The sequence below is a fragment of the Girardinichthys multiradiatus genome, chromosome 8 (assembly GCF_021462225.1).
Source record: "Girardinichthys multiradiatus isolate DD_20200921_A chromosome 8, DD_fGirMul_XY1, whole genome shotgun sequence".
In the NCBI taxonomy this organism is placed as follows: domain Eukaryota; kingdom Metazoa; phylum Chordata; class Actinopteri; order Cyprinodontiformes; family Goodeidae; genus Girardinichthys; species Girardinichthys multiradiatus.
Genome location: NC_061801.1, coordinates 19317583 through 19345080, shown reverse-complemented (window position 1 = coordinate 19345080; position 27498 = coordinate 19317583). Strand labels below are relative to the sequence as shown.

At 40.9% G+C, this 27498-nt stretch overlaps 1 protein-coding gene across 4 annotated transcripts in view; it reads right to left on the bottom strand.

Annotated features, from left to right (window-relative positions):
- Positions 1-25700, bottom strand: part of dym (dymeclin) — a 71256-nt gene extending 45556 nt beyond the window's left edge. Inside the window, exons 1-9 of one of the 4 annotated variants that reach the window (XM_047372839.1) lie at positions 25637-25700; positions 25462-25533; positions 21997-22203; positions 15946-15998; positions 15716-15809; positions 13922-14058; positions 13419-13491; positions 10560-10685; positions 9302-9441 (exon numbers count right to left, since the gene is read on the bottom strand). In XM_047372839.1, coding sequence (XP_047228795.1) covers positions 9302-9441; positions 10560-10685; positions 13419-13491; positions 13922-14058; positions 15716-15809; positions 15946-15998; positions 21997-22136 — 763 coding nt within the window. In that variant the 5' untranslated portion in view covers positions 22137-22203; positions 25462-25533; positions 25637-25700. Of the gene's footprint in view, positions 1-9301; positions 9442-10559; positions 10686-13418; positions 13492-13921; positions 14059-15715; positions 15810-15945; positions 15999-21996; positions 22204-24793; positions 24962-25461 lie in introns of those variants that run through there. The other 3 variants (XM_047372838.1, XM_047372837.1, XM_047372840.1) reach the window with 3 other exon arrangements.
- Positions 25701-27498: the final 1798 nt, after the last annotated feature.

Here is a 27498-nt window from a genome sequence, read left to right as displayed (position 1 = left end):
CCTGCAACACCTCGACCACCGAGGGACGTACGCCAGGATCCTGTTTGTAGACTTCAGCTCGGCCTTCAACACCATCATACCAGACATCCTCCACCAGAAGCTCACCCAGCTCAACGTCCCAGCCTCCACCTGTCAGTGGATCAACAGCTTCCTGACGGACTGACAGCAGCAGGTGAGACTGGGGAGCATCTTCTCCCGATCCAGATCAATAAGTACTGGTGCTCCCCAGGGTTGTGTTCTATCCCCACTGCTCTTCTCTCTGTACACAAATGACTGCACCTCATCGGACTCGTCCGTGAAACTCCTTAAGTTTGCAGACGACACCACCGTCATTGGTCTGATCCAGGATGGTGATGAGTCTGCATACAGACAGCAGGTGGATCGGCTGGTACACTGGTGCTGTCAGAACTACCTAGAACTCAACCCACTCAAGACTGTGGAAATGGTGGTGGACTTTCGGAGAACACCACCCCCATATATCCCCCTCACCATCCTCAACAACATTGTATCGGCCGTGGACCACTTCAGGCTCTTAGGAACCACCATCTCTGAGGACCTGAGATGGTCTTCACACATAGACACTGTTCGAAAGAAGGCCCAGCAGACACTGTACTTCCTGAGGCAACTCAAGAAGTTCAACCTTCCACAGGAGCTGCTGGTCATCTTCTACACTGCCATCATTCAGTCTGTCCTGTCTTCATCCATCTCAGTGTGGTTTGGCTCATCCACAAAACAGGACAGGTGCAGACTGCAACGAATAATCAGGAATGCAGAGAGAATAATTAGGACTGATCTTCCCTCCGTCCAGGACCTATACAGGTCTAGGGTCAGGAAAAGAGCTGCTAAAATTTCTGCAGACCCCACACACCCTGCACATAAACTGTTTAGAGTTTTACCTTCAGGCCGCCGCCACAGAGCACTGTTCACTAAAACCAGCCGCCACAGAGACAGTTTCTTCCCCCAGGCTGTTTCTCTGTTGAACATTCAATAGAATACAAAACAACAGCATACAGATGTTGCAAATGCACCTTTTTATTTTTATTACATATGTGTATATTGTACACTGTAAATTTGTATATTCTGTAATGCAAAAACAAAACCAAAGAGCAAAGTGTACCGGAGTCAAATTCCTTGTTTGTATACGAACTTGGCAATAAAGCTGATTCTGTATAGTGAAACAGGCTTGAAATAGATTTGAGGACGTGAAGCCTAAAGTTTTAAATGAGTTAAAGAGAATGACTCCACCTATAAACTATGGTGTATGATCTAAATATTCTGTAGATCTTAATACTTGGTGTAACTCTATTATCATATTCCCACTGCCTCTTATTAATCAGTTTAAGCCAAAACATTATTATTCATCTTGAGTCATGCTTCTTTCCACATGACAAAACCCAGTTCAATATTTACTCTCTTTTGGTTTTGCTTGAGGGAAATCTGTCACTTGAGCTGCTTAACGACCTATTTTGCTCAGTACTAAATCGTAAATTGTGCCAGTTTTTTGGCAGAGCAGATGTTATTAGATATTATTTTATTAAAAACAGTTCCCAGTCAGAGCCAGATGTGATGTCGTGAAAGCATCAGGTGGGAAGCAGTGAAGGCGCAGACATACATTTAAGCGATCAGCTGAAAGCAGCTAGAAACAACTCTCTGCATTTTGTTACATTATTATTATAATGACTGCAAAGAAATCAGACTGATGTAATCACAGTAAAACAAAGCAGAATGAAGACACACAGAACATTTCACAGCATCTGAAGTTTAAAACATCATAGACAGTGCCTCAACAAAGGGAAACTGGAACTGTAGGGCACTGTAGGTGTGGGTGAGTGTATTTTTTCTGCTCAGGGATCAGACACAGACGGCTGAATTTGTTGCAGAGCCACCAAAGCACTGACCCTTTCAGCCATCACGAGAAGCATGAGAAACATGAACACCAGCGTACACAGATGACTGTCTCTGGCTCCTGCTTGTCTACCCCAACTGAATGCATGACCGACCAGCAAAGAAGCAGCGAGAGAGTGTTATAGATCCTGCTGCTGAGGCTGAGGAAAAGCCAAGCGGACTTGGTGCCATCTAGAGTTGAAGGATGGAAAAGCAGAAAGCATCTCTAAGCAAATCACCAAATGCCCACTTGGATGATAAAGTAAAGTCAGAATCCCTGACTTTATTTAGTTGCTAAAATGCTACAGCAGTATTTAAAGTGCTTTAATTTGAATTTTATTAGTATCATATCTGTGCAAAAAGACGTCAACAAGGCGCTCTCAAAAGAAAAAGGCAACCCCTGGAGTGAAATGACATCTCGCTCTACATGCTAATCCTCTTTCTCTCTTTTGACCACAAACAGGAGAGAGAGAAAAGGAAAAGGTGATCCACTGAGAGCTCAAACGGAGTCCTGTTCATTAGATCACTGGCACCAGAGGGACTGCGCCAGTGCTGTCAGGGAGCCCAGTCTGGCGGCCACATTTCCTGCACACACCTTTGTGGGTGCCGTTTGTTATCCGTCTGGCTTGGTGCCCTCTCCCTGTCTGCCTGCCCTGGACATAAACTAAATAATAATGTTACAAAGCTTAGGTTTTGGGATGGCACAAAGAGCAGGAGGAGGGAAGTGAAGAAGAGAAAAGATCAGACAGTGCTGGTACCGTAAACTTCAGCCTTTGGGAGCATTGATAGCACCTTACGATAATACCCAAAAAATCCTGAATCCTGCAGGCATTGGATGTTATGTATGAAATCACAGTTCTCATCGTCATTTCCACATGTGAATTATTGCTGTTTTAAATGACAGATTGCAATATTTGGTTGGCTGTAACATCTTTGCTGCAATGGATTCAAACTCCCTACTTACCCTAACTCTTATGTCTTTTTTAATCTTGTGCAGACCAAGTATCAAGGTATACAAAGCTTTTAAAAAGCTAAGGTTTTAAAACTGAAACACTGTGTAACACACTGCTGTTCCTACAGTCTAAAATCCCTTTCAGAGGTGGCATAGAAAGTCGCAAAGTGACCAGTTTCTCTGGCTCTATGGAGCACACACATGTGGCGTTCCCCTCCCCTGCCTGTACTGTGGACTGCCTCTCAGCTGGCTGAAAGAAGGCTACAAAGGTCATATAAGGGTCATATAAGTTCAGTCCATTTACAGATTACAACAGTTAATCAGCCAGCTGCAGGCTGACAATCTGACTAATAAACCAGTTTATATCAGCTTGTTATACTTGTGTTATTATATAGAGGCAAAATAGCAAAAATGTATAACATTGTCCACAATAAGGTTTAGTTGAAAAGAAATACTAAACTTCCTGGTGTTTTTAAATTTTTGCTTTAGTCCACATCAAATTAATACATGTACAGACATTATTGTCTTTACAGTAATACATATAGTTATGTATTACTGTCCCAGCTTGAATCTGATAGAGAATCTGTGGAGGGAGCTAAACATTAGGGTGATGGCAAAGGGGCCCTCCAACCTCAAAGAGCTGGATTTGATCAAAAACAACAAACAAAAACAAAAAAAACCCACTAAAATACCAGTGGAAGGAAAAACAAATGTAAATAAAAACTGAAAAAAAAAACTTTTTAAACACGGGTTCTTCTTTTCCATTAGTTTATTATCTTTTGAGAGATGCCTGTCTCATTCCCTATTAACATACAACCTTCTTGGTGGAGTGAAAATAATTGAAATCCAGGTCTGTCAAGGGTATGAATACTTTTGATATTAACTATGTGTCATTTTCTGTTGCAGCATCGTTAATAATTGTTGCTTTCCTGTTTTAATTATAAAATAGACCACGTTGTACATTTTGTTAAAATGTTGCCTAATTATAACACTACCATGAAACGTGAGAATCGCTTGTCAACCCACAGCTGGACTGCAGTAGACAGCAAATCTCAACTCTAGATGCTGTATGTCAAGGTCATATAATAAGGTCTCTGCCAACTCTCTGTTACCCACAAATCTTCAGGATTCTCTGCAGCATTGGAATGTACTTGCAGAGACAGAGAAAACATGCATATAAATGTACTTCTCCAACAAGTTCAATAGAATACAAAGTTAGGTTTTAGGTCATGGTGTCTAAGTTAAAGTCTTATGTAATGTTCTCGTAATGTAGAAAGCCTTAATTGAAATCGAACATCCAAACCAGACATGAAGAGTATCTCCTAAATCCAAATCCCCTATCCAAGATTGCCTTAATTTCTTTCGATTTCAGTTCAAATGAAACAGTTATAAACACTGTTAAAGTTCACTCAATGCCCGTTTTTTAGTTGGAGTTATTTAAATAAAATATATATTAGATAAAATAAATTCAACACCAATAAAGTGCAAATTTAAAATGTATTTTGTAACAGACTGGCAAGACATTCAACTATGCTGCAGTGCAGCCATAGGAGTGAATTTCTGGTGAACAGACACCGTCACAATGTACTAATTCTTTACTTGCATAACAGTAAAAGAAAGAGACCATCAGAGCTTCAGGCCACAGCCTTGGCCAAGCATGAGGAAAACAACACACACACACACACATATTCCAGAGATGCAATGATGATCCAAAACAGCATGCTCTCTACAGATGATAAACTCATTTAGATACCAGATATTTAAATACAAAAAAATGCTTTCTTTACAGAGAAAACACATCTGAAGGATCCAAAATCTGAAAACAAGGACATTAGGGACATAAAGCGCATCTAAATGATGTTTTAATCTATGATCTGATGAATGTGTAAAGATGCAAATGAACACAAACAAAATAAGGGTGACTTTGTGGATCTCTAATGAAGTAATTATTTATAGGAAAACCAGCTACAGCAGATGCTTTATGAACAGTCTTAAACATGCAGAAGTTACCCTGATGTGTGTGTTAGCGAATTTGTAATTCTGTGGAAACCTTCTCACCCACTTTACTGGCACTGCACTTTGGACAGTAATGCTCGACATTTGAGTCATCTTTAGCGTCTAGACTGAATTATCTGAAAGATTTCCAAGAGACGGAGATTTCTGCCTCTGAGCAAGAAACAGCAAAGTTTCTCCATCAACAATATTGATGGATTCCTTTAGAATCAAGTCCAGACATTCAAACCCCACCAAAAGATAAAGTGTAACACTGTTTATTAATGTTCTAGCTTTTTAATCTGAAACGATAATTTGATTAAAAACAGAACCATGACGTGAGCCACCGTCGACCCGACAATAGCATTGACTAATAATAATAGCAACACTGATCAGCAAACCAGCAAGACAATAAACTCTAATAAGAGTTTATCATCATTCATAAAGTAATGCTGACTGTATCGGTTTTACAGATTAAGAGAAAAGTTAAATTAATTTTTAAAACTGAGTTATCAGTTTTGAAGAGTCCTTTAGTGCATACTAACAGACAATTTATAAAAGATAGAATAATACACTTTGATTTACATTTTTGGCATCTTACCATTTTTTTTCAAATAATTTCTATCAGCTATTTATACATATACAACCCAGAATTATTCATATGCCCGGCAGATTTAGATTTAAATAAATTTTTTAAGGTTACCAACATGTTTCTTCTGAATGCAAGTAATATTAACATTTTGGCCAGCCAGAGTCCTGACTTGAATCCGATAGAGAATCTGTGGAGGGAGCTAAAGATTAGGGTGATGGCACACAATCCTTTCAACCCTAAAGACTTGGAGCTCCTCACCAAAGATAAATAATCAAAATACCTGTAGAAACATGCAAGAAGCTGTTCAGAAATTATAGGAACAGGTTTTATAGCCAATTTAGATGTTTCCACTGATTAATGAAAAGGGTGTAAATTATTTCAACATGTCATTTTTAATAAAATGTAAATAAAAACAGCTTCTTTTTCCAAAATACTCGTTTTAAATGATTTATTATCCTATTGTTTGACAGATGCTTGTCACCCTCTTCCCCACCCGTTTTTCTTTTTAAATGCACACTACAACAACACGCATCAACACCACATTTGAGCGGGCGGAGGTAGGCTTGGGGTCTTTTCACACCACCGTTTGCTGTTTACCGTCTGGGGTCAGAGGCCAGGAGAGGGAAAGGGCCTTCTGGTCGGAATCTAGGCTGGGGTTGAGGTTCGGGTCTTGGTGGTTGTCTGGTGCTGGAGCTGGCTTTTCGGCTCTCTCCGGATCGTTTGGATTGCCTTGGATCTCGGTCCCTGGCTTCAGTGCCTGGTCAGTCGGTTGGGGGGTGCTGGGCTCCGACAAGGGGGTCTTGGCCGGGTGGTATGCAGTGTTGATTGAGATGTGGCTTCGCTTTGGTAGAGGGACTGGCCAGCTTGCTTGGTACGGCGGGGTGTGCCGTGCGGGAGGGTGGGTGGCCGGCTTCCTGGGGGTCCTCCGGGGTTTGGGTGTGGGGTTGGTGGGGTGCCTGGTCCTTGGCGTGCTGTGGTGGCCTTCCTCCAATGCTTCATTCTGTGTCTCTTGCCCCTGGCAGGGAGCAGGGCTACAGTTGGCGGCCGGGTGGGTGGGGCGGTGGAGCATATCTTGTGCCCGCAATGGGGCGGCTGGTGGGATGTGCTTGGCCTGGAGCAGTTGGCCTGCCCGGCTCAGTTACCCTGCAGGTGCATGTTTCCCTCTCACAGACTGATGGGCTGGGGCTGCTGACGGTGGCTGAATGGTTGGGTGGGCTTGGCGGTGTGCTGCTCTGCTTGCCATTGTGTCTGGGGGGGGGGATCAGGGCGGCGGGCTAGAGGGTGGCATGGGGGACTGCAGTGTGTGGGGTGAGGGGGTTGTGTCCTCTTCTTGGATGTGGGGTCACCGGCATCTGGATCGGCTGAGCGATGATTGTAGAGCTGAGCTGGATAATGTTTCTACCTGGGCTATTGTTGCAGTGGCAGTGATGTGGTGTGTCTGTGTGGTTGCGGGGGCGTGGTGGGGAACGCGGCCCCCACCAGGGTGGTTCCCCTGGGACTCTCCCCTGCTCCTCTCTGGGGGTTACGGTAGTCCCGGCGGTGGTTCTCCTGGTGTTCCTGTGCTCTGGGGGTCCTTTGGATGTCTGTGGCTCGGATCTCCTCCGTATCTATCCCGGGTCCAGGGGGGCAAGTCTGTGGCTCCTCACACTCACTATTGCATATTTTTAATGGAGAAACCTTGAATACACATGCGCGCTCACACTCAGACCCACAGGTGTTTAGATTCAAGTGTTAACAGATACACAAATGTTCTATATTGAGCCGCATTCATAAGTACTGTGCACTTTTCGGTAAAAAAGCTGTTAATATGAATGTTTCTGCAGGTGTAGAAGCAAGCAGGGTGTTATTTTGTATTCTCTTCATCCTTCTTTCTTTCCTCCATTCTATTCTCCTTCTTTCCTCTTTTCCTTTTTGCCCCCTTTCTCTCTTTCGTGTTTTTTTCCCCTTTTCATTTCTGTCTGTGTCCGCTGCAATTGACATAATCCCAAAGGAGTTTCTAATAAAGATTCTTTTTATACATATCAAGCAGAGCTTTAAAGCGTTAGCTGTAATGCTCCACTTGTGAAAGTAAATCTGTTGGGCTTTTTCTTGGCACTTAGACAACGATTCTGAGCGCTGCTCTGCCAGACAGGATGTGGTAAAAAAAAAAAAAAGAAGGAACTCCAGAAGACTCAGGTGGATCTCCTGGATCAAAGAGTACCTGTCAAACAGACCACAGTGTGTGAGACTGAAGGGTTGTGTGTCTAACCAGGTAGTCAGCAACACACTCTCACTCTCACCATTCCTTTTCACTCTGTGCACCTCAGACTTCCAGTAAAGGACAGAGTCCTGTCATCTGCAGAAATACTCAGATTACTCTGTAGTCGTGGGGTGGATCAGAGCTGGACAAGAAGATGAGTACAGGGAGCTGGTGGAAGGGACAGAGCAGACTGTACTTCTTGAGGAAGCTTAGGTCCTTCAGTGCAAGATGCTGCATATCTTCTATAAGTCTGTTGTGGAGAGTGTGATCTCTTCTACCATCATCTGCTGGGGAAGCAGCATCAGAGCCAGGGACTTAAAAAAGCTCAACAAGCTGATAAAGAAGGCTGGCTCTGTTCTGGGGACTCATCTGGAACCTCTGGAGATCATTGTGTAAAGAAGGATTCTTCATAAAATGAAGAACATTATGGAGAACCCTGAGCATCCTCTTCATGAGACTGTCCTACAACAACAGAGTGTTTTTTAGTCAGAGGCTTCTTCAGATCTGCTGTAAGACGGAGCGCTACAGGAGATCCTTCCTGCCCACAGCCATCAGCATCTACAACGGCTCTTTGAAGAAACCTTCATAATATGAGCTATAACAACATTTAATTTCACTTTTGGGCTTAATAAAGTATTTTTGAATTTGAATTTAATAAATGACCAATAAAACAGAAGTATGTGGTGGCTGTATGTTGCTAAATCAGCAACAGCAAAAAAACAACGGATATAATTTTAAGTTAAAGGATTTGTATTTTTACACAGACTGAGAACTGCAGAAACATACTACAGTAATTCATTCTAGTCACATGGAAAACATCCATTTGTTGCAAATTTCCCCATCTCCTCATGCTTTTAATCATTTGACACAGAAAGAAAACAAGCATTTCTGAGCTTTAAGCATTAAAGAGTTTGTGTCTTTGTCGGTCTCTGTGTGTGTGCGTGTGTAAAGGAGGCGGCTACAGACAGGCGGGCTCTAGGGGATTACAGAACAGGACATGGGACCATAACTCATCAAGCCGATCAACCGGCCACAGACAGACAGGCTGGGCTGAATGGTGATTGCTCACTGATAGGAATCTGCAACCAACAACCAACAAAGAGCATATATCCGTGGGGGAAACCCTGCCCTATTCTCATGTTCAAACAAATATTCAATACACATACACGGCAATCTGACACTGCTTATTTTTGACTCATCATTCTCATCCACATTAATCAGATTTCTCTCACACTTTGGCTATAAACAAAAATAAGAAAATAACTGGCACTCCATTCAATTTACACTCACTACAACTTTTTTTTGTGTGCAAATGAACAATTAATGCTTGATATGTTATGATGCTTTTAAAAGCAATCAGCATGTGAGCACAATGTCTTCTTGGAACATATTTCAGGCCTGCAGGAGCCAAAAACTCATTTACAAGAAACAGTGTGAAAAGGAAAACTACTAATTATTAATTAAATTGGCTAATTCTTATTCTTCTTTAAGTCACAGATCACAGATTTAGAAGGACAACACAAACAAGACTGCCAATAAAGTGAATATTTCCAATAAAATTTTTCCAATAAATAAAAAACCTTGTGACCTGGATACAAACTAAGGTACGAGTGAAAAAATGCCTAAATGTTTGTGCACATACTTGCCACCCCGGACGCCAGCCCATAAAGAAGGCCACCTTCAGCTTTTGGTTCAAACATGTGGGCTGCAGGAGGCGGGCATTTCTCCTGCCGGATGAAGTTATAAAGCAGGGTCTTCACCAGTCGACTAGTCAGCTCCAAACTAGGGGAATGAGAAGTAAACAGGTCCGAACAATAATTTATAAATCTCTGAATGCACAGTTTTCAGAAAAAACCTGATAAATGTTTTGTTGCACCAAAAAAAGTTACAAATACTGATTTTAAATTTAAATGTCCTTAATCCAATTGGTCCAGGATTACAGAAAGCAGCAGAATGTTAAAAACAGTCTCCTGCAAAACTATTCATACCTCTTAACTTTTTCACATTTTGCCACATTAAAAATCACAAACTTTAAAGCATTTTATTGGGTTATTATGTGATAAGACTAACACAAAGTACTGAAAAAATGTGAAGTAGTGACAGCAAAATGAATACACGGCTTTCCAAAATTTTACACACATAAAAATCGGAGTTGCATTTGTAGGGTGCTTTTCTATTCAACCCTTTTGACTCAATAATCACCTTTGGCTGCAGCTACAGCACCAAGTCTTTAGAGATATGTCTATATCAGCTAGTTTGCACATCTGGAGACTGAAATCAGCCATTCTAAGACATTAAATCTACTTTTATCTAAACGATTCTTTAGTAGCTCAAGCTGTATGTTTAGCTGGAAGGTGAACCTCCAACATAGTCGCAAGTTCTCTGCAGTCACCAACAGGTTTTCTTCCTAGATTTTCCTGGATTTAGGTCCATATATCCTACCATCAGCTATGACCAGCTGAAGAAAATCACCACCACAGCATGATGCTGCCACCACCATGTGCTACTGTTTGGATTATGTGATCTATCCTTCGAAAGATTCTCCGTTGTCCCAAATAACTTCAAAATGAGTAACTTTTTGTTTTCTCAGAGTCTGATAACTGCTTTAGTCCCTAGTGTGTGCTTGTGAATGGCTAGATGGGCAAACAATGGTTCATACAACCTTTAAATTAAATATTGCTTGTTGTGTATGGTAGAGCTACCAAGAGCCAAAGTTTTCAAGCTATTTCCAAGTACAAGAAGACAGTTTTAACACTGTGTTTTTAACTTTGACTGTATTGCAATCAGCTTGAGAGCAATGTAACAGAGACTTTATCTATTTAATTTAACCTTTGCTTGAACTTTGGATTTAGATTCAAGTTATTGATGTTTTACAGTAAAGTAATGACTGCATTTCTCACCATCGTCCCTTCATGATGTGCTTGTATATTAATCCATCCCGCAAGATGTCTTTGTGGAAGAGTTGATAGGAGAAGAATATCAATAATGTTGTCACTGCTTCAAACAGGATGCTGTAGGTGATGTCTCTGCAGGAACAGAATCAGATCGTTTCAGGAAGGATCAATATTTACTAGAGATGCACAGACAAATTGTCTGGTTGTAGGAAACCGCTGGGCCGAAATCGGTCAGATCTGACTTTTGAATGACTCAAAAATCCCATCTTTTTTCAAGCGGTAAACAAACCAAGTGAGCACCACCTGGTCCGGCTAACAGTCTTTGGTTAGAAGTTGTTTCTCAGGGAAGAGTCCCATGAATTTAAAAAAAATTAAGTCGGGGGATTGCCCAAAAGCTGTAGGAACCCATTTAAAAAGGAAACTGTATGGCTGACACCAATTTGTGTGTGCCTGGGAGACATTTCACACAACTGGCCAAGGAGCAAACTGCCCCGGAGCCAACTTCAGAAGATACCAGCAGACTGAACATCTACCAGACCGTTTTATTCTTCCGAGCTTTGGGCTTCTGTCTGCCACTTAACATGCTTTATTTGCAAATGTTTGTAAGCCTTTAGGAAATCTCAGAGTTAAGATGAGGCTCTACATTCTAAAGGGAAACCAATGTTTCCAGTTAGTTATGCTAACTGTGCTAATCACTCTAGTCGCAAACATAAAATGTAAAAGCCAGTTTATACTGTCAACTCCAAGTCATTTTGTCTATAGTATAGCCCTGTTATACAACACAAAGCTCTACACACAGTGGGATGTTGGCTCTGCTCCTAATATAAATTATTGATAACCGCTCACAGCAGGAAGGATTAAATGAGTTATGAATGTTGTTAATTACAGCTCAAAAAGAGAAATCTAAATGGCAGAACAGCTCAGAAACAAAAGATCAGAAACTGTCCACAGATCTCTGAGTGAATATGTGATATTTAAATGCGCTGCTGTTTGCATAAGTTAAGTCAGACTTTTTAAAAAGAGAATGAAAACAAAGCTTTAAACATCACTTCATATGTGGACCTGAAATCTATTCATTGCTTTAATTAGCAGACAAACAGTTTTAACTCGGGTTCGGCTTTTTATTCTAACAATAATATTTCATGCTTAGAGACAAGAATAAGGGGAAGAGAAAAAAGTTAATAGGAAAAAATATAGAATACGGGTATAAGTGATTATTTTACTGGTATTAGGAGTATTTCAAAAAACAGTTCCACATATAACAAAAAAACCAAAAAAAAACCAATACTACTTTATCGTACAATAACAAAACTAGCTGCCTATTAATTTGTGTCTGCTAATATCATATGACCTCATAATTAGTCTTTATTAAGCTTCTAATAATTATTTTTTTTAATGACACAATTAACAATATGATGCTTAGATCCAAAAAGCGATTAAAAGTGTTTACGAAATAAGAAAAAAAAACCTCCATTATCAAAAGAGAAAAACAATAGAAAAATAAATGGAAATGTTTTCAAATGTTAAAAAAGAAATAAGCAACTACTCTAACTTCATGACCCAACAAACATCTAAATAATATTTATGGCCAAAACATCCTTTTTTAAGGATCGACTTTACATTTTCCTCTTTTCCACTTTATGCATCCCTATCAGTAAAGCAAAAAAAAGTACAGGTAATCCAGTCTGATGCTTTGAAATGACAAGTGTCAATAAATAGATGATCTAAATATTCTTTTTTTCCAGGCTGATAACCCGTTACTTGATCAACCATTTCTGCTCTACACATTTGACTGGAAAAAGAAGCATCCATCTCTCAAGTGAAACAATGACACACAAGGTGCAGAAGTCTGCCGGAGGTTTGGAGAGACTGTACCAGAAGAATGGCCCGATTCCCAAAGCAGGAGCACGTACGAAGGAAATGGGCTGACAGCCACAAAGTAGCGAAGCTTGAAACAATGAATAATGTTGGAATGCTGAATGCATTTATACAAGAGCCAGGTCTCGATGTCTGGAGACAACGGAGACAAAAAAAAAAAAAAAAAAGAGGATAAGGAGGATTGGAGAGAAATGAATTAGACAGAAGAATGTCAGAATTGACCCAGTACAGACATGGCGACAGAAAAGAAAGTGGACACCACCATATTGAGGAAATACCAAATGTCAGCTAGTTTGTGTGAACTGGTTTGACACAGCTAACAAGCCTCTGTGGAGCGCAAAGGAGATGTGTGCAGAGCTGCAGTCTCCATGTATGTCTTGTAGACTGTCAGTCAAATAATTCACCCATTGATGAGCCACCCACTCACTGAAATATTCCCTCATTAATTCAGAGAGTTAGTGTGTGCACTGCCCAGTGGGAGTAAGGGTTGATTTTCTTTTTCAAACAGTATGTTCCCTTCTCTCCCACTCACTGGAAACATTTATGAACTTTCATTTCAAGCCTTTTCTTTTCACCTTAACATCACTTTCTCTTTGCCTTCAGATGTTTCTCCTACACCCTTTCCTTTTTTATATTTTACAACTGCTTGTGATCCCAGCTTACACTTTTAGCCTGCTAGTGCAAGGCTTGCATGGACAGTGATGGATTTCCTTTTTCCTCAGGTATGAGAAGTAAACGATCAAGGGTAGGACTACAAACATAAAACACATTAATGACGTAAAAACAAAGAATTCATACTGGTTTAACGGGACAATATACTTCTACAGTGACGGTTCAAACTTATCTTAAACCACTACTAATCTCTAATGACTCAGAGCACTGGAGAGTGTTGTGACTTATGGTTATAAAGTATGCAATGTAGGAGTGTGTTTTAATTGAAGCGTCTCCGACTCACATCCTTACACACTCATACTTAGATATACTTACAGCAAGGGTACTTCAACAATCAGGTGAACGAGGTTCAACAACAGCTCCTCCAGGAGGTCCTCGCTCCCAGTTTCTACATTAGTGGGAAAAGGACATATGAGACACACACATTAATTTCTCTCTCTGTCTGAATCCTTCCAATTTGGTTCTTTTTCCTCCTCCCATTTTAACTTTATACGCTTGTAACAATTAATATAGTTCTCAAATGGGGCTGATTAGGTATCCCAACAAAACGGAAATGTAATACATGCTTTCAAACCTTAACTGCAAAAGAATACATTTCTTTTCTTAATAAATCTGTTTAAAATACAACAACCATTTAAATCACCAAGTAAAATCGAATGTCAAAACTTTCAGTTATATTAGTGACTCAAACACATTCTTAGGTTCCTTAGATTATCATATTCTACAGCTTTGTAACATAATACATTTTAAGCCATTATATTATTAAACTGTTAGCTCCCTTATGATTCTCCTTTACAGCTCAGGCTGATGGACCTCACCTCCACAGGAGCCTGGCGCCCTCTCCTGGTAGGAGAACTGTTGGTGCAGCTCTTCCTCACTCATCTCTCTGATGAACACCTTCACCAGGCAGCGAATCATGAACAGTGCGTTATGCGCCTGCCAGATGAATAACTGACTGTAGCGGAGAAAGAGAACAATACATCTTGATATATTTGCTGTGTAGTTTTTTTCCACCTGTCTGTGCAACATGTTTATCCATATTTATTTATGTAATTGGGAATTTATGTCAGTACATGATGAAAAGAATACATGGCCTTTAAAAACAAATTAAATACTGAAAGATGGGGTGAACATAGTTTACTCAGACCAAGTGAGTCAATACGGTAGAATGACCTCTTGCTGCATTTGCATGTACAATCCTTAAGGCATGGTTTTACAATTTTTTGCTCTTTTTTTGCAGAAAAGCTCAAACTTAATTTGATTGGATCGAGATGGTCTTGCCAGAATTTCTTGACTTTGACTAGGCCATCAAACCCATGGGCTTGCTTCGATCTAAACCGAAGATGCATTTTAGAACGCATTTAATCATATGCCCCTTTCCTAAGGCTCTACTTTGACCGGCTCAACTCCACTCGGCCCGTTTAGTAATCGCTTCCATCCTCACTTTTCCGGCTCGGTACTGGCTTTCTTGATACCTGCTCATCAGCAGGTCCCAACGGGGCTGAGCAGGGTGGAAATGCGATGTGAACAGACTCCTGTCCACTGATTGGCCATGAGCATGGTCAGCCGTATGTCAGTGACATGAGAAAGTGTTCGCCGAGGTAGCGGAGAGACTGACAAGCTACAGATTTTTGCCGCACACCGCAGTTCTGGGAAAAGCTCCAAAAACTCAAGAGCAACTACAGAAACATTAGGGACCACAATGACAGGAGCGGATCAAATGGAAAGCCGTGGAGGTGGCTTGAAATCTAGGACGGCATTTATGGCCATCGTCCAGCGAGTTGTGGATGGGCGGGTGGTCTGGACTCTGCCATCTCATTGTTGAAGGACATGATGCACCACAGTGTTTATTTCACTTTGCACCGTACACAACAGGTTTCGTGCCGATGTAGAGTGGAGCCGTGCGGTGCAGGAACCATGAATAGAAAAGTGGCAACAGTTGATCACAAAAAAATCCCCATATAATACATTGAAGTTTGTGTTTTATCAAAATGTTAAAAAGGTCAATGGATATAAGTACCTTTGGGAGGCACAAAAGATAAGCATAAACCAGAGGTACTCTTAATAAGATAATTTAACTAATTTGGTGCTCTTCCAGCAAAACAATTTTCAGAATCGAAATACCCATCTTTTCTCTACAACACAAGGAATATGTAGGAAATATCTAAAATATTTAAAACCTTCAATTCCAAATCTGATATTCCAAACATTCAAAGAGTTTATTTCAACAAAGCTAAAAAGACAAACAGATGTTGCTCCAAGCTTAAAGACAGAGATAAGAAAATGTAAAAGAACTTCAATCACACATCGCAAATTAACTCAAATGGCTAACACAGGCTTCATAAATCAATCTGTTGTTTTTGGCGAATACAATTCAGATTTGTTAAAAAAAAAAGAGAGAAAGTCGCAGAATGGATGGAGATTCCTAAAAAAGACAGGAATAAAAAGCTGTCACCTTAAACATTATGTTACTTTGGCATCAGTAATCCTCATGAAAATGGAGCTCGGTAAATGTAGTTTTCAATTTGCACCCTCAGCATTTTCCTCTTTTTAAAAAGCAACAGAGCAATGAGACAGGTTCATTTTTGCCTCAGACATGCTCTCATACTCACTCCTGGCATTCTGTAGAAATTTTCAGCTCTTTGGTTCGTCCCAGAAAAACTCTCACGAGAGCACCGCAGTTCCCCGTTCTGGGATTGTTTTGAACTTGAGGAAAAAAAGGAAAAAAAAAAAAAAAACCTGAATATTATTTTGGCCCACAGTTCACAAAGACAGAGATTGCTATTTTTCTTAGCAATTATTTAGAGTTTAAATGCAACTTTGAGGTAAAAAGCCAACATACTTAGAGTCTTGGCCAGCGGGATGACAGCTTCTTCAAGTAGCCTTGAGTCTCCACTGTGAAACAAAAAAAGAAACACTAGTGTTAAAGGTAACACAGTGATAATATGAGTTTCCATCGTTTTTGTGGGTCGACAAGACGCAAAAAATAATCATCCAATTTGTAAATTTGACTCATACTCGACAATGTTTTCATCCAGGACTGTTCTGGTTAACGCCATGCTGTGACGTGTGTGTGTGTGTGTGTGTGAATTCCAGCTCTAGGAACTGTGTATTTAACAAGGTTTAGACAAACTTTCCATTTCTAAACTACATACTTTTTCAGACTTCAATGTTTAGATTTTTACAGCAGTTTTCTGGCAGCTGAGGACAAAGCATTTACCTAATAGTTGTTTTTCTCTAATCATCAAACAATATGATGTTTGAGTTGGCTTTTGACTTTGCAGAGTGGTAAAGCACTATTTCACAGCTATTTATTGGTATCTGGCAAACTTAAATCATCTTTATTTCGAAACCTATAATACCAAGACTTATCAAATATAGACTGGATTATTCAACATGAACATAATTCACTAATTCTTTCATTTACAAATTGTAATCTGTGATGCCCTTATTTTAAATTCCAACACAAAAAACAAGACACCTGACAGTGACACCTGGAGAGGCGTGATCGGGAGGAATGGCCTCCCCGATTTGAATCCAAGTGGTGTTTTGTTATTGGACTTCTGTGCTAGTCACGGATTGTCCATAATGAACACCATGTTCAAACATAAGGGTGTCCATCAGTGGACTTGGCACCAGGACACCCTAGGCAGGAGGTCAATGATCGACTTTGTTGTCGTATCATCAGACCTTTGGCCGCATGTTTTGGACATTCGGGTGAAGAGAGGGGCTGAGCTGTCCACTGATCACCACCTGGTGATGAGTTGGATCCGCTGGAGGAGGAGAAAGCTGGACAGACTTGGCAGGCCCAAGCGCATAGTGAGGGTCTGCTGGGAACGTCTGGCGGACCCCTTGGCCAGGGATGTATTCAACTCTCACCTCCGGGACAGCTTTGACCAGATCTCAGGGGATGTTGGAGACATAGAGTCCGAGTGGACCATGTTCTCCGCATCTATTGTTGATGCTGCCGCCCGTAGCTGCGGTCGTAAAGTCTGCGGTGCCTGTCGCAGCGGCAATCCCCGAACCCGGTGTTGGACACCAGCAGTAAGGGACGCTGTCAAGCTGAAGATGGAGTCCTATCGGCTGTGGTTGGCTTGTGGGACTCCTGAGGCGGCTGACGGGTACCGTGGGGCCAAGCGTGCCGCGGCCCGGGCGGTGGCAGAGGCAAAAACTCGGACCTGAGAGGAGTTCGGTGAGGCCATGGAGAAGGACTACCGGTTTGCCCCAAAGCGATTCTGGCAAACCGTCCGGCACCCCTGGGACAGTGCCCAGTGCTTCTGGGCTGGCAGACTGGGGTGGTGGTCCCCCTTAATAAGAAGGGTGACTGGAGGGTGTGTTCCAGCCACAGGGGGATCACACTCCTCAGCCTCCCTGGTAAGGCCTACGCCAGGGTATTGGAGAGGAGAGTCCGACCGATAGTCGAACCTCGGCTTCAGGAGGAGCAGTGTGGTTTTCGTCCCGGCCGTGGAACACTGGACCAGCTCTATACCCTCTACAGGGTATTCGAGGGTTCATGGGAGTTTGCCCAACATGTCTTTTGTGGACCTGGAGAAGGCATTCAACTGTGTCCCTCGTGATGCCCTGTGGGGGGTGCTCCAGGAGTATGGAATCGGGGGCCCTTTATTAGGGGCCATCTGGTCTCTGTACAAGCGGAGCAGGAGTTTGGTTCGCATTGCCGGCACTAAGTTGGACCTGTTTCCAGTGCATGTTGGACTCCGACAGGGCTGCTCTTTGTCACCGGTCCTGTTCATAACTTTTATGGACAGGATTTCTAGACGCAGCCAAGGGCCGGAGGGGGTCTGGTTTGGGGACCAGTGGATTTCGTCTCTTCTTTTTGCGGATGACGTGGTCCTGTTGGCCCCCTCTAGCCAAGACCTACAGCATGCGCTGGGGCGGATCGCAGCCGAGTGTGAAGCGGCTGGGATGAAGATCAGCTCCTCCAAGTCCGAGGCCATGGTTCTCGACCGGAAAAGGGTGGCTTGTCCTCTTCAGGTTGGAGGGGAGTTCCTGTCTCAAGTGGAGGAGTTAAAGTGTTTCGGGGTCTTGTTCACGAGTGAGGGAAGAATGGAGCGGGAGATCGACAGACGGATTGGTGCGGCTGCCACAGTAATGGGGGCGCTGTGCCGGTCCGTTGTGGTGAAGAGAGAGCTGAGCTGAAAAGCGAAGCTCTCGATTTACCGGTCGGTCTATGTTCCTACCCTCACTTATGGCCATGAACTTTGGGTCATGACCGAAAGCGGCTGAAATGAGCTTTCTCCGTAGGGTGGCCGGGCACTCCCTTAGGGTGAGGAGCTCGGCCATCCGGGAGGGGCTCGGAGTAGAGCCACTGCTCCTCCACATCGAGAGGAGCCAGTTGAGGCGGCTCAGGCATCTATACCGGATGCCTCCTGGACGCCTTCCTTGGGAGGTGTTCCAGGCACGTACCACCGGGAGGAGGCCCAGGGAACACCCCAGGACACGCTGGAGGGACTATGTCTCTCGGCTGGCCTGGGAACGCCTTGGGCTCCCCCCGGAGGAGGTGTCTGGGGAGAGGGACGTCTGGATGTCTCTGCTGAGTCTGCAGCCCCCGCAACCCGGTCCCGGATAAAGCGGAAGACGACAAGTACGAGTAATAGAGCTCATTCTGAACTTAATAATCAATCAATTCAAAGAATGATGCATAATTACATTTAGACAAACTACTTTTTTTAAATTAAACATATTAAACAATCTTAAAACAATAAAACATACTGCTCACTGCTCAGATAACACTCTCTAAATAAAATATAAAGTAATTCATGCTTCTGTTCAAAGCAAAATGAATACGCATAAAAAAATATTGTTTTAGGTCATCTGTTCCCAAAGCCTTCCTGGAAGCCTTCGTTGGAAACTGGAGAAGGGAGATGATCTTTACCATAAAACTGATTCTGTCTGTCTGAAGACGGCACCAAGCGGTCAAATAAAAGTGGGGCAAACCAGTTGCTAACTTCCTGTTAAGGCTAGTCAGAAAAACACCATTTTAATTAACGTAAGATTTTACAACACCTATGTTTGGAAGCCCTTTTTCTCCTGGAATAAGTAGCTGACTGGTTGCATTTACACCTTGTAAGACAATCTTGTTTTGCTGATAAAACAAAAGGGATGCAAAAGGCAGCTTGAGCATTTTTTTGCACGTCTGCTTCGTTTCAGGAAGAGGATCGACGTGTTTGTCCGTTTCTAAGGGACATAAAGCATCTTGGTTACTCGATAAAGCTGCATTTCTATATCTAAATCTAAAGGGTATTCCTACAATCAATCAATCTAACCAGACTTAAAAACAAGGCCATCATGCACATCACAATCTCTACTGAACCCAATTTCACACACTACTCCCTGTTCATCTATGCTCATCATGAGGGCCCACCATTGGAGAACCCTCATTGAGGGTTGAATGTGATCAGAACTGTTCTGTGGTTAAAGATGGATGGGGTGGTGAAGTTTGTCGTGTCTTTTTACAGTATGTGTAATTCAGAAGTTCTTGCTCCTTTACAGATTTCTTCTGTTAGGTCACAATGTTTTAAATCAAACTATGTTTAATATCAGACAAGGTTAAGCTGAGCAGTTTAACCTTTTTGGTAGCTTGTGAATTAACTGTGATAGACCACATTTTTGGAAAGCTGAGTTCAATTTCACCTGCCACACCCAGACCGGCTTACAGCCAGACTGTAGACTCAAGAAATAGATAGAAACCATCTTACAACATCTTAACTAGGCTAAAGGATCTCAAAAAGCAATACGTCATGCTCCGATCTAAAAACAATTGAAGGAACAGCTGAGAAAGAAAGTCACTGCCATCTTTCAGTATGGAAACGGTTACAAAAGCATTTACAAAGCACCGTGTATACTTGTCACAATTACATGCAGCCCCACGCACTGCAGGTGGGGCTGCATGATATCAGAAAATCTTGCGATGGTGATTATATTGAGATCACGACATTAGTTGCGATATAAATTTTTCTTCTTTCTCATCTGTGCTTTCTACACTATGCTCACGTGTGTCCAGTTTCAGCCTCTGCTGGTGTTAGACTCTTTAAAATGAGTTAAATATCCCATTAGCATGTAAGATGCAAGTTAATAACACATGGAATATATTAGCCAACAATTACTGCACTCCAAACAGTCCTTTGCATATGAATATTGCACACACTGATATTGCAATAAAGATATATTTGAGATATATTGTGCAGCCCTAACTGCAGGCGTCACTTGCCTCTGTTTAGGTCAGACTGCCAAAAAAATGGTATCTAAAGGAGAGTTTCAAGACAAAAACCCCCCAAAAAAACAAACTCTGGTGACCAAAAGAAAAATCTTAATGATCCCAAAACGTTTTGGAGAAATGTTCTGTGGACTGTTTGGGGAATGTTTTAACTTTTAGAAATTGCTTATGCTGATACACCTGGCACAAAAGTAACAGCATTTCAGAAAAAGAACATCCTACATGTGGTCAGATATGTTGGTGTTGGTGTGATGGTCTGGGGTTGCTCTGCTACTTCAGGACCTGGATGAATTCTACTCTCAGAAAATCCTAAGGGGGACTGAAGAGCTATTAGCTTCCAACCTAAAGCTCAAGCACTCATGTTTAATGCAGCTGGACAGTGATCCACAGCACACTTCAGCAAGCCCACCTATGAACCCTCCAATGTGGCTGAATTCAAGCAATTCTTCAAAGATGAGTGGGTCAAAATTACCTTTACAAGCAGACCCAAATTTGTTTGAATTGTTTTGTTTTTTCTATAATAAAGAAAATCATCAGCTGAAAACTGCTTTTTACATTTTCTCAGGTTGTCTTTTATTTCTAACTTTTAACATTTTAACACACAGAGCATTTTACAGCTGATAATGTTTCATTGTTATTGGGCTGTTACATCCGTCTATGTTCTCCTAAATAGGTGCAGTGCTGTGAAGAAGAAGAACTTCCCCTTGAGGACAATGCAAGTAAAATCTAAAGTCCAAGTTACAACAAATGCCAAATTATTCCTTTAGATGTCATTTCACCTTGATGTTTTAACTAGGACACTAAGCAAAGAAAATTAACTTAATGGATCAATGCTAACCCATGGAGGATTATCTTAAAAGCCTTAAGGAATCTGCTATCAACATTTTGCCACAACAGATCACAGCTGATTTAATCTCATCCTGTCTCAAGTAGATTCTGTGAATCCTTCCATAAACCTGAAAGAGAACCACTGTAATGACAAAGGCTCTTCAAATGGATCAATATTCAAAAAACAATCATTTTCCAACTACAAGCAGGAATGCTGTGTTCTTTATAAAGGGACCTGCATGTTAACTGTTAACTAAAATCACAAGCATAACAGAAAGCCAGATGGATCATTAATCTTTTGAGCTCTGCAAACATCCCTTTATAACTTAATGTTACATCCTGGACACTTTGAAGGACTTTGTCACGGTGTGCCAAAAGCATGCAAGAACTGAATAAAAATTTTTTATGTTTTCCCAAGTTTTAAAGACGTGGTGTGAGGAGTGTCTATGGACTTATTAATACTAACCTGTTATGCAACTAAAAGGACAAAGACATCGTCATCAAGTTCCTAAGTCAGAAAAATATGTTCATGTCACCATGACATGGATCGGCTAACTTCTCTGTTAGACAACAAAATTAAATCTTAAACTCAGGCTTTAAGTTATTCTCATTATCAGTTTATTTTAAAGAAATTGGCGTACACGACCTAGGCATAAAAACTATTTCAAATTGCATTCACTTGCAGCAAATATTGTAGGACTAATTAGTTAAATGAACAATAAAAAGCAACACATACTGGAAGCTGTAATGATTGATCTATTGCTTTTTAGTAATACACACATGGAAATGGGGATGAGTGAGAGGCTCAGGATGTTTCTTTGTCTCTTTTACCTGTTCGTAGGACTGATAAAGGTGAAGGAGATGAGCTGGTTCCAGAAGGGGTCATTTTCAGATATGGACTCTGTGCCCACCAGGGCCTTGAGGCTGGCGTTATCGGACAGGTCAGTGACCTGGCTGGTGTTTGCACCCATATTTCCTGGCTTCTTTCAGCCAGACCTGCCAATCTTCAGTCCTTATTTACTGGGCATGTACCAAATGCTAGAAAAAAATGAAAAACATCTTATTAAGAATTTAATGTGATGAAATTATTTTAAAATGCATACATTTAAGCAATTTGTTCTTTTTAAGTTCCAATTTGTTAACAAATTATATTCTGCATGGACTATTAGCTTTCCCTATATGCACCTAACATTCAAACATCTGCACATTTAACAATAAAGTCTTAAGAAGCAGAAGGAAGGAAACAGGATTCTTTCTATGGTTGGCTGCTCATTTACCGGTTCAGTAATATACAGGCCAAAGGTTTTCTTTTAATGCTTATTGTTTTAGACTCACTGACAAACGTATTAGTTACTAACATAAAGCCGCACACGCATACAGTTATAACACAACAGATAATTTAACAACACAACCAGAGCTTTAGGAGTCGCTCCTTTCTTCTGTTGCCACATCAAACATGCAACTACAAACACATTATCATCACTTGACCCTTTCACATCATCCAAACCCATCCACTGAGGCCATGTGTGCGTTCAGATCATGCAGCTGGGACTACAGAACCTAACAGCTCACAACAATCACCTGACCAATAGGCATAAGATATTCCCACAAGGCTGTCGTGGTTCTTATGCAGGATGTCCAAAATGAATTCGTCGCTTTAAATACAAAGTTTTTAGAATCATCAACAACATAACTTGCATCATATTCTGCTGATCAATATATTTCTCAGATCAGACAGACAATAGAGGATTAACCAGTGTCTCTCCTCTGTGTCCAAGTGCAGACTGACACTGCTGCTTGTCTTTCCACTTTGTCATTTAACTGGCTCCGCAATCCCATAGTTCATAGTAGTTACAGGTTTGCGACAACAGGGGAGTACTATTGGTCACAAGCCGCAAAAAAAACCCCAAATAGATACCAGAATGAAGGGATGATGTGAAAGGGTCTAATGACTAGATGTAGTGACGAGCAATAAACCATTTATTTGAACTATTGAGAAACAGAAAACTTCAATAATAACGATAAAGTCAGGCCTTAAAATTCAAGAAAGACAATACATGCTGCCACCATTTTTACAAGATCGAGAAGAGATTGTAAACAGTAGTATGAACTTGACTTGCATGGTTTTCTGTTTGTACTCAGACATATTTGTACTTCGGATTTGTACATCAATATATTGCTTGTTGAGAAAGTGGAGATATTAAATCATAAGGTCAAGCAATTCTTAAGGGAATTTGGTGTGCAGTTTATGACAATTTTTGAAAATAAATGTCTTTTTTTGTTTGGGCGTGGCGCTGATGGTGTACGGGCGAAAGCGTGCAACCATATGCAGAGGCTATAGTCCTCAAAGCGGCTGTCCAGGGTTCGAGTCCCGGACCCCCTCTCTCTACCCCTCTTTCCTTTCTGCCTACTGTCAAAAAAATCAAAAAAATAAACGCCACTAGTGCCAAAAAAAATATCTTTAAAAATAAATGTCATTTTTTTTAATTAAAGATTTATTACTTATTTTGATTTTTGTTTAAGTTCATATTGAAACAGATACTTTCTTAGAAACTAGACTTTTGATCTGAAAATGTATCATGGGCCGCGGTGGTTCGCAGGAGTTAAACGTGCGACCCATGTAAGGGTTCCAGTCCCGGCCCGTTGACGTGTGGGGATTGACAAAAATAAAAGCCAACTAGTGCCTAAAATAAAACAAAAAAAGAAAACATGTTGTGCTAATTATGAGCAACATTCTAGACAGAAAAACGTAGCAAAACAGTTTTAGCCTACATCACCCTGCCCTAATTCAATGCAATGCACTAGGCTTCCTTAAATCAAGAATATTTTACCAACTGATATTAAATGATCAAGTGAATTTGGCTTTATTGTATTTAATTATAGTCAAATTGGAATGTAGGTAACTGAATTTGACTCTACAATTGGACTGATAGGACGGAGCATATTGCAGGAGTCTGTAAATCCAGTTCTTGAGTCCCACTGTTCTGCAACTTTTGGACGCATCCCTGTTCCAACACGCCTGAATCTAAAAAAAAACAACAACAAAGGGTTACTGACCAGGCCTTTCCAAAACTTACCAAGGAGGTAATTTAGCCTTTTGATTCAGGTATGTTGGAGCAAGGATGCATCCCAAAGTTGCAGGACAAAGGGCACTCCAGGACTGGAGTTGCAGACCCGTGCTTGAAATCATTTTGGATAAAATGCGAAGCTTTTAACATTGAAATTTCTCTATGACAAACAAAAGCATGCAATTGCAATATTATTGTTGATTATATTACTATTAAAGGCTATTAACTCCTATATTGTTTGCTACTCTTTGTCATCGGGATGTTCCCATCACTGGATGTGAGCTTAAGCAAACTCTACACTCAATGTGGGCATCAGGAGCAGTAAAAGTCCATCCAACTAACAGGATGTAACACTGGCATGGAAAACGTAAATATATTGTGCCACAATTATAATAACCCAGAAAAGACTGGTAGGAGTGTATTGAACACACTGATATTGGGATGACAACTGTGATTAGATCAATTGTGCACCTCTACTATGAACACAAGAAGACAGAAAGTTAATAATATATTTACTGAACAAGAAGACAAACACATGACAAAAATTAGACTCAACTTACCTGAACTCTCAGATCAGATCTTTCCAAACATCTAAAGTTACAACCACCCAAAAATTATTGGCAATCGGTGCACCTCTAGTGTTAAGATGCTGACTGTAAATGTGCACTATGTGTTTCTGCATCTCCCTCTGCTATACATGCACTCTAGTCCACCGCTGACCATTTGTTCATCGAAGACACTCAGAACAGGATAGGGCCTTATCAACCAGGACGTTTTTAGTTGTCTTTTAATGGCACGCCTTCTGTAAACAGGTGCAGCTGGCTACAATGAATTAGAGCACATCAGATGTACACAGTAGTCTTCAACCATAAACTGTAAATTGTACTTGTTACAGTATTAACCTAATGACACGCGGTGGAAATAAAAGCTTATAAATACATATTAGCATGATGCATTTCTTATGTTCATTTCGTCACTGACAAACTTCAGAATAGTTTATCCTCCCGGTTAACGTTAGCGAGTTTCTGGCTTTAACTGAAGGAATTAGGGAGCGCCTCAGCAACTCTGACGGTGAACGAAGAAAACTGACTGGTGTCGACCAGCACTGAAACACATCGTGGTTAGTTGGTGGTTGAAGGGAGGATTTCACAGCTAGTTAGCGAGTTATTTTTGAGAAAAGAAGCTAACGTTTACTCCTGGTTTCCAATCAGCTGACAGCTCCGTTTACCTGTCATAAAAGCTTCTCGCAGTTTCTCTGGCTCCTGTTGGCTTCCAGCTGCGTTAATAACCAAGTGTTTCCCTGCAAGGAAGCAGTTTTATACCGTCTGTTTGCTGTGTTTAGTTCATCAGAGGGAAGTATTTGAAATTAAAGTCATTTACAATGCTAGCCTCACTCTACGTACTCCTTTCCACCATGTTTTCCACGTCGCCACCCATTGCGTAATGACGAAATGTGAGTGGTAACCTCTACGTCCGTGACGTCGTCGGTTAGGAAGCAGGTGGACAGTGTTGCCAGATTGGGCTGGTTGTTCAAATTTGGGCTGTTTTTTACAAATTTGGTGGGTTTTAGAAAGCATTCATAAAATTCCATCAAAATAGTTGTAATGGTATGACAGAATATTACAAACGTACAGCTTTCAATAAAATGTGTCCTTGCACTTTTATTACTACTTCATTTATTTTGAAATGGAGAGGATTCAGTCATTGGTTAACCAAGTGCTACTAAACTATATTGGTTAATGTCAATTGTAAAAGAACATAATAGGGTTAGTAGTTTAACTTGACCTAAAGCCCATTTCTTTTAAGCTTTGACTTGATGTTGAGAGAAGGCATTATGCTCAAGGGGGGAAATACTAAGAAATATAAAGAAAGGGATAAGAGGATCTGGAGCTAAAATCGTGGATTGCCACTGTCCCAGATGACTCGAAAGCTCGTAGCAACTCTTGTAACACAGAAACCCAAGTGCAACTTCATTATTTAAAAAAAAAAAACATCTTTATTATGATAGTCAAGTGGGGTTACGATTTGGGCTGGTTTTTACTGATGTTGGCGGGTTTTACGTAGTGTTTGGGCTGGAGACCGTCAATCAGATCTGGCAACCCTGCAGGTGGAAGTCGCCATGATGAAGCTCGGTTGAATTTAAAGCAGAAAGGTTTTTACTGAGACGAACGGATATTGTTTTTGAGATTTAAATGATGAGACTCTGTGGCCCAACTGCTGTCGTTGTCATTAATATCATCAAATCCAGTTACCAACCAACATTTCTCCATTCTGTTTATCTTAATCTGTGCTTTCTTTAAATATTTTTTCAATATAAAAATAAGCAAAACAATTTCCGTTTTTTACACTATTTACTCCATTCTAAACGTAATGCAATGCAAAGTAATGTATGTCTACTTTAAAATTTACTGAGAGATCTCTAAAGCTTACTTGAGATTTATTTCAGATATACATCTTAATGCAATTGCAATTACTTTATCATTTGTGGGGCACCACAGGGGTAATTCTTTGGCCCCAAGCATTTTATGTCATACATTAATGATCCTTAAACTTTTTTTCAACTGTAATGTTACAACCATAAACTTAAATATCTTTTATTGGGATTTTATGTGATGAAACAACAAAAAGTGATGCTTAATGGTCAAGTGGAAGGAAAAACATCCATATATCCATTTTTTTTTATTTTTATAAAAGTCCCTTTACTCTGATACCTCTAAATAAAATCCATGCAACTAATTTCCTTCAGAGGTCCCCTAATAATCAGATGACACCAAATTTGAACTAGAACTCTCGAAAAATGTTTAGTAGAAAATCAACACACCACTCCCACAGTAAAACATGGCAGTTGCAGTATCATGTCATTGGGAGGCTTTTCCTAGTTTATCCAGCTGGGCAGGGAAGCTGGTCAGAATTGATGGGTAGATGGACCTGAACAAAGGTTAACTGTAGTAGAAAATCTTTAGAGAATGCAACAGACTTGGCACTAGGGTAGAGGTCCAACATGCATCAGGGCAACTATAAATATACAGCCAGAGATACAAAGGAAAGTTTAGATCACAACACATCCATGTGCTAGAATGGTCCAGTCAAAGTCCAGACTTAAACCTAACTGACAAGATCTCCACTAAATTTGTTTTAGCTATTTGCAAGGAAGAATGACAAATCATTTTAATCTCTAGATGTGCAGACTTGAAGCTGTAGCTGCAGTGAAAGATGGTTCTACATAGTGACTGACTTAGGAAGGCTCAATAAAAACATTTTTTAA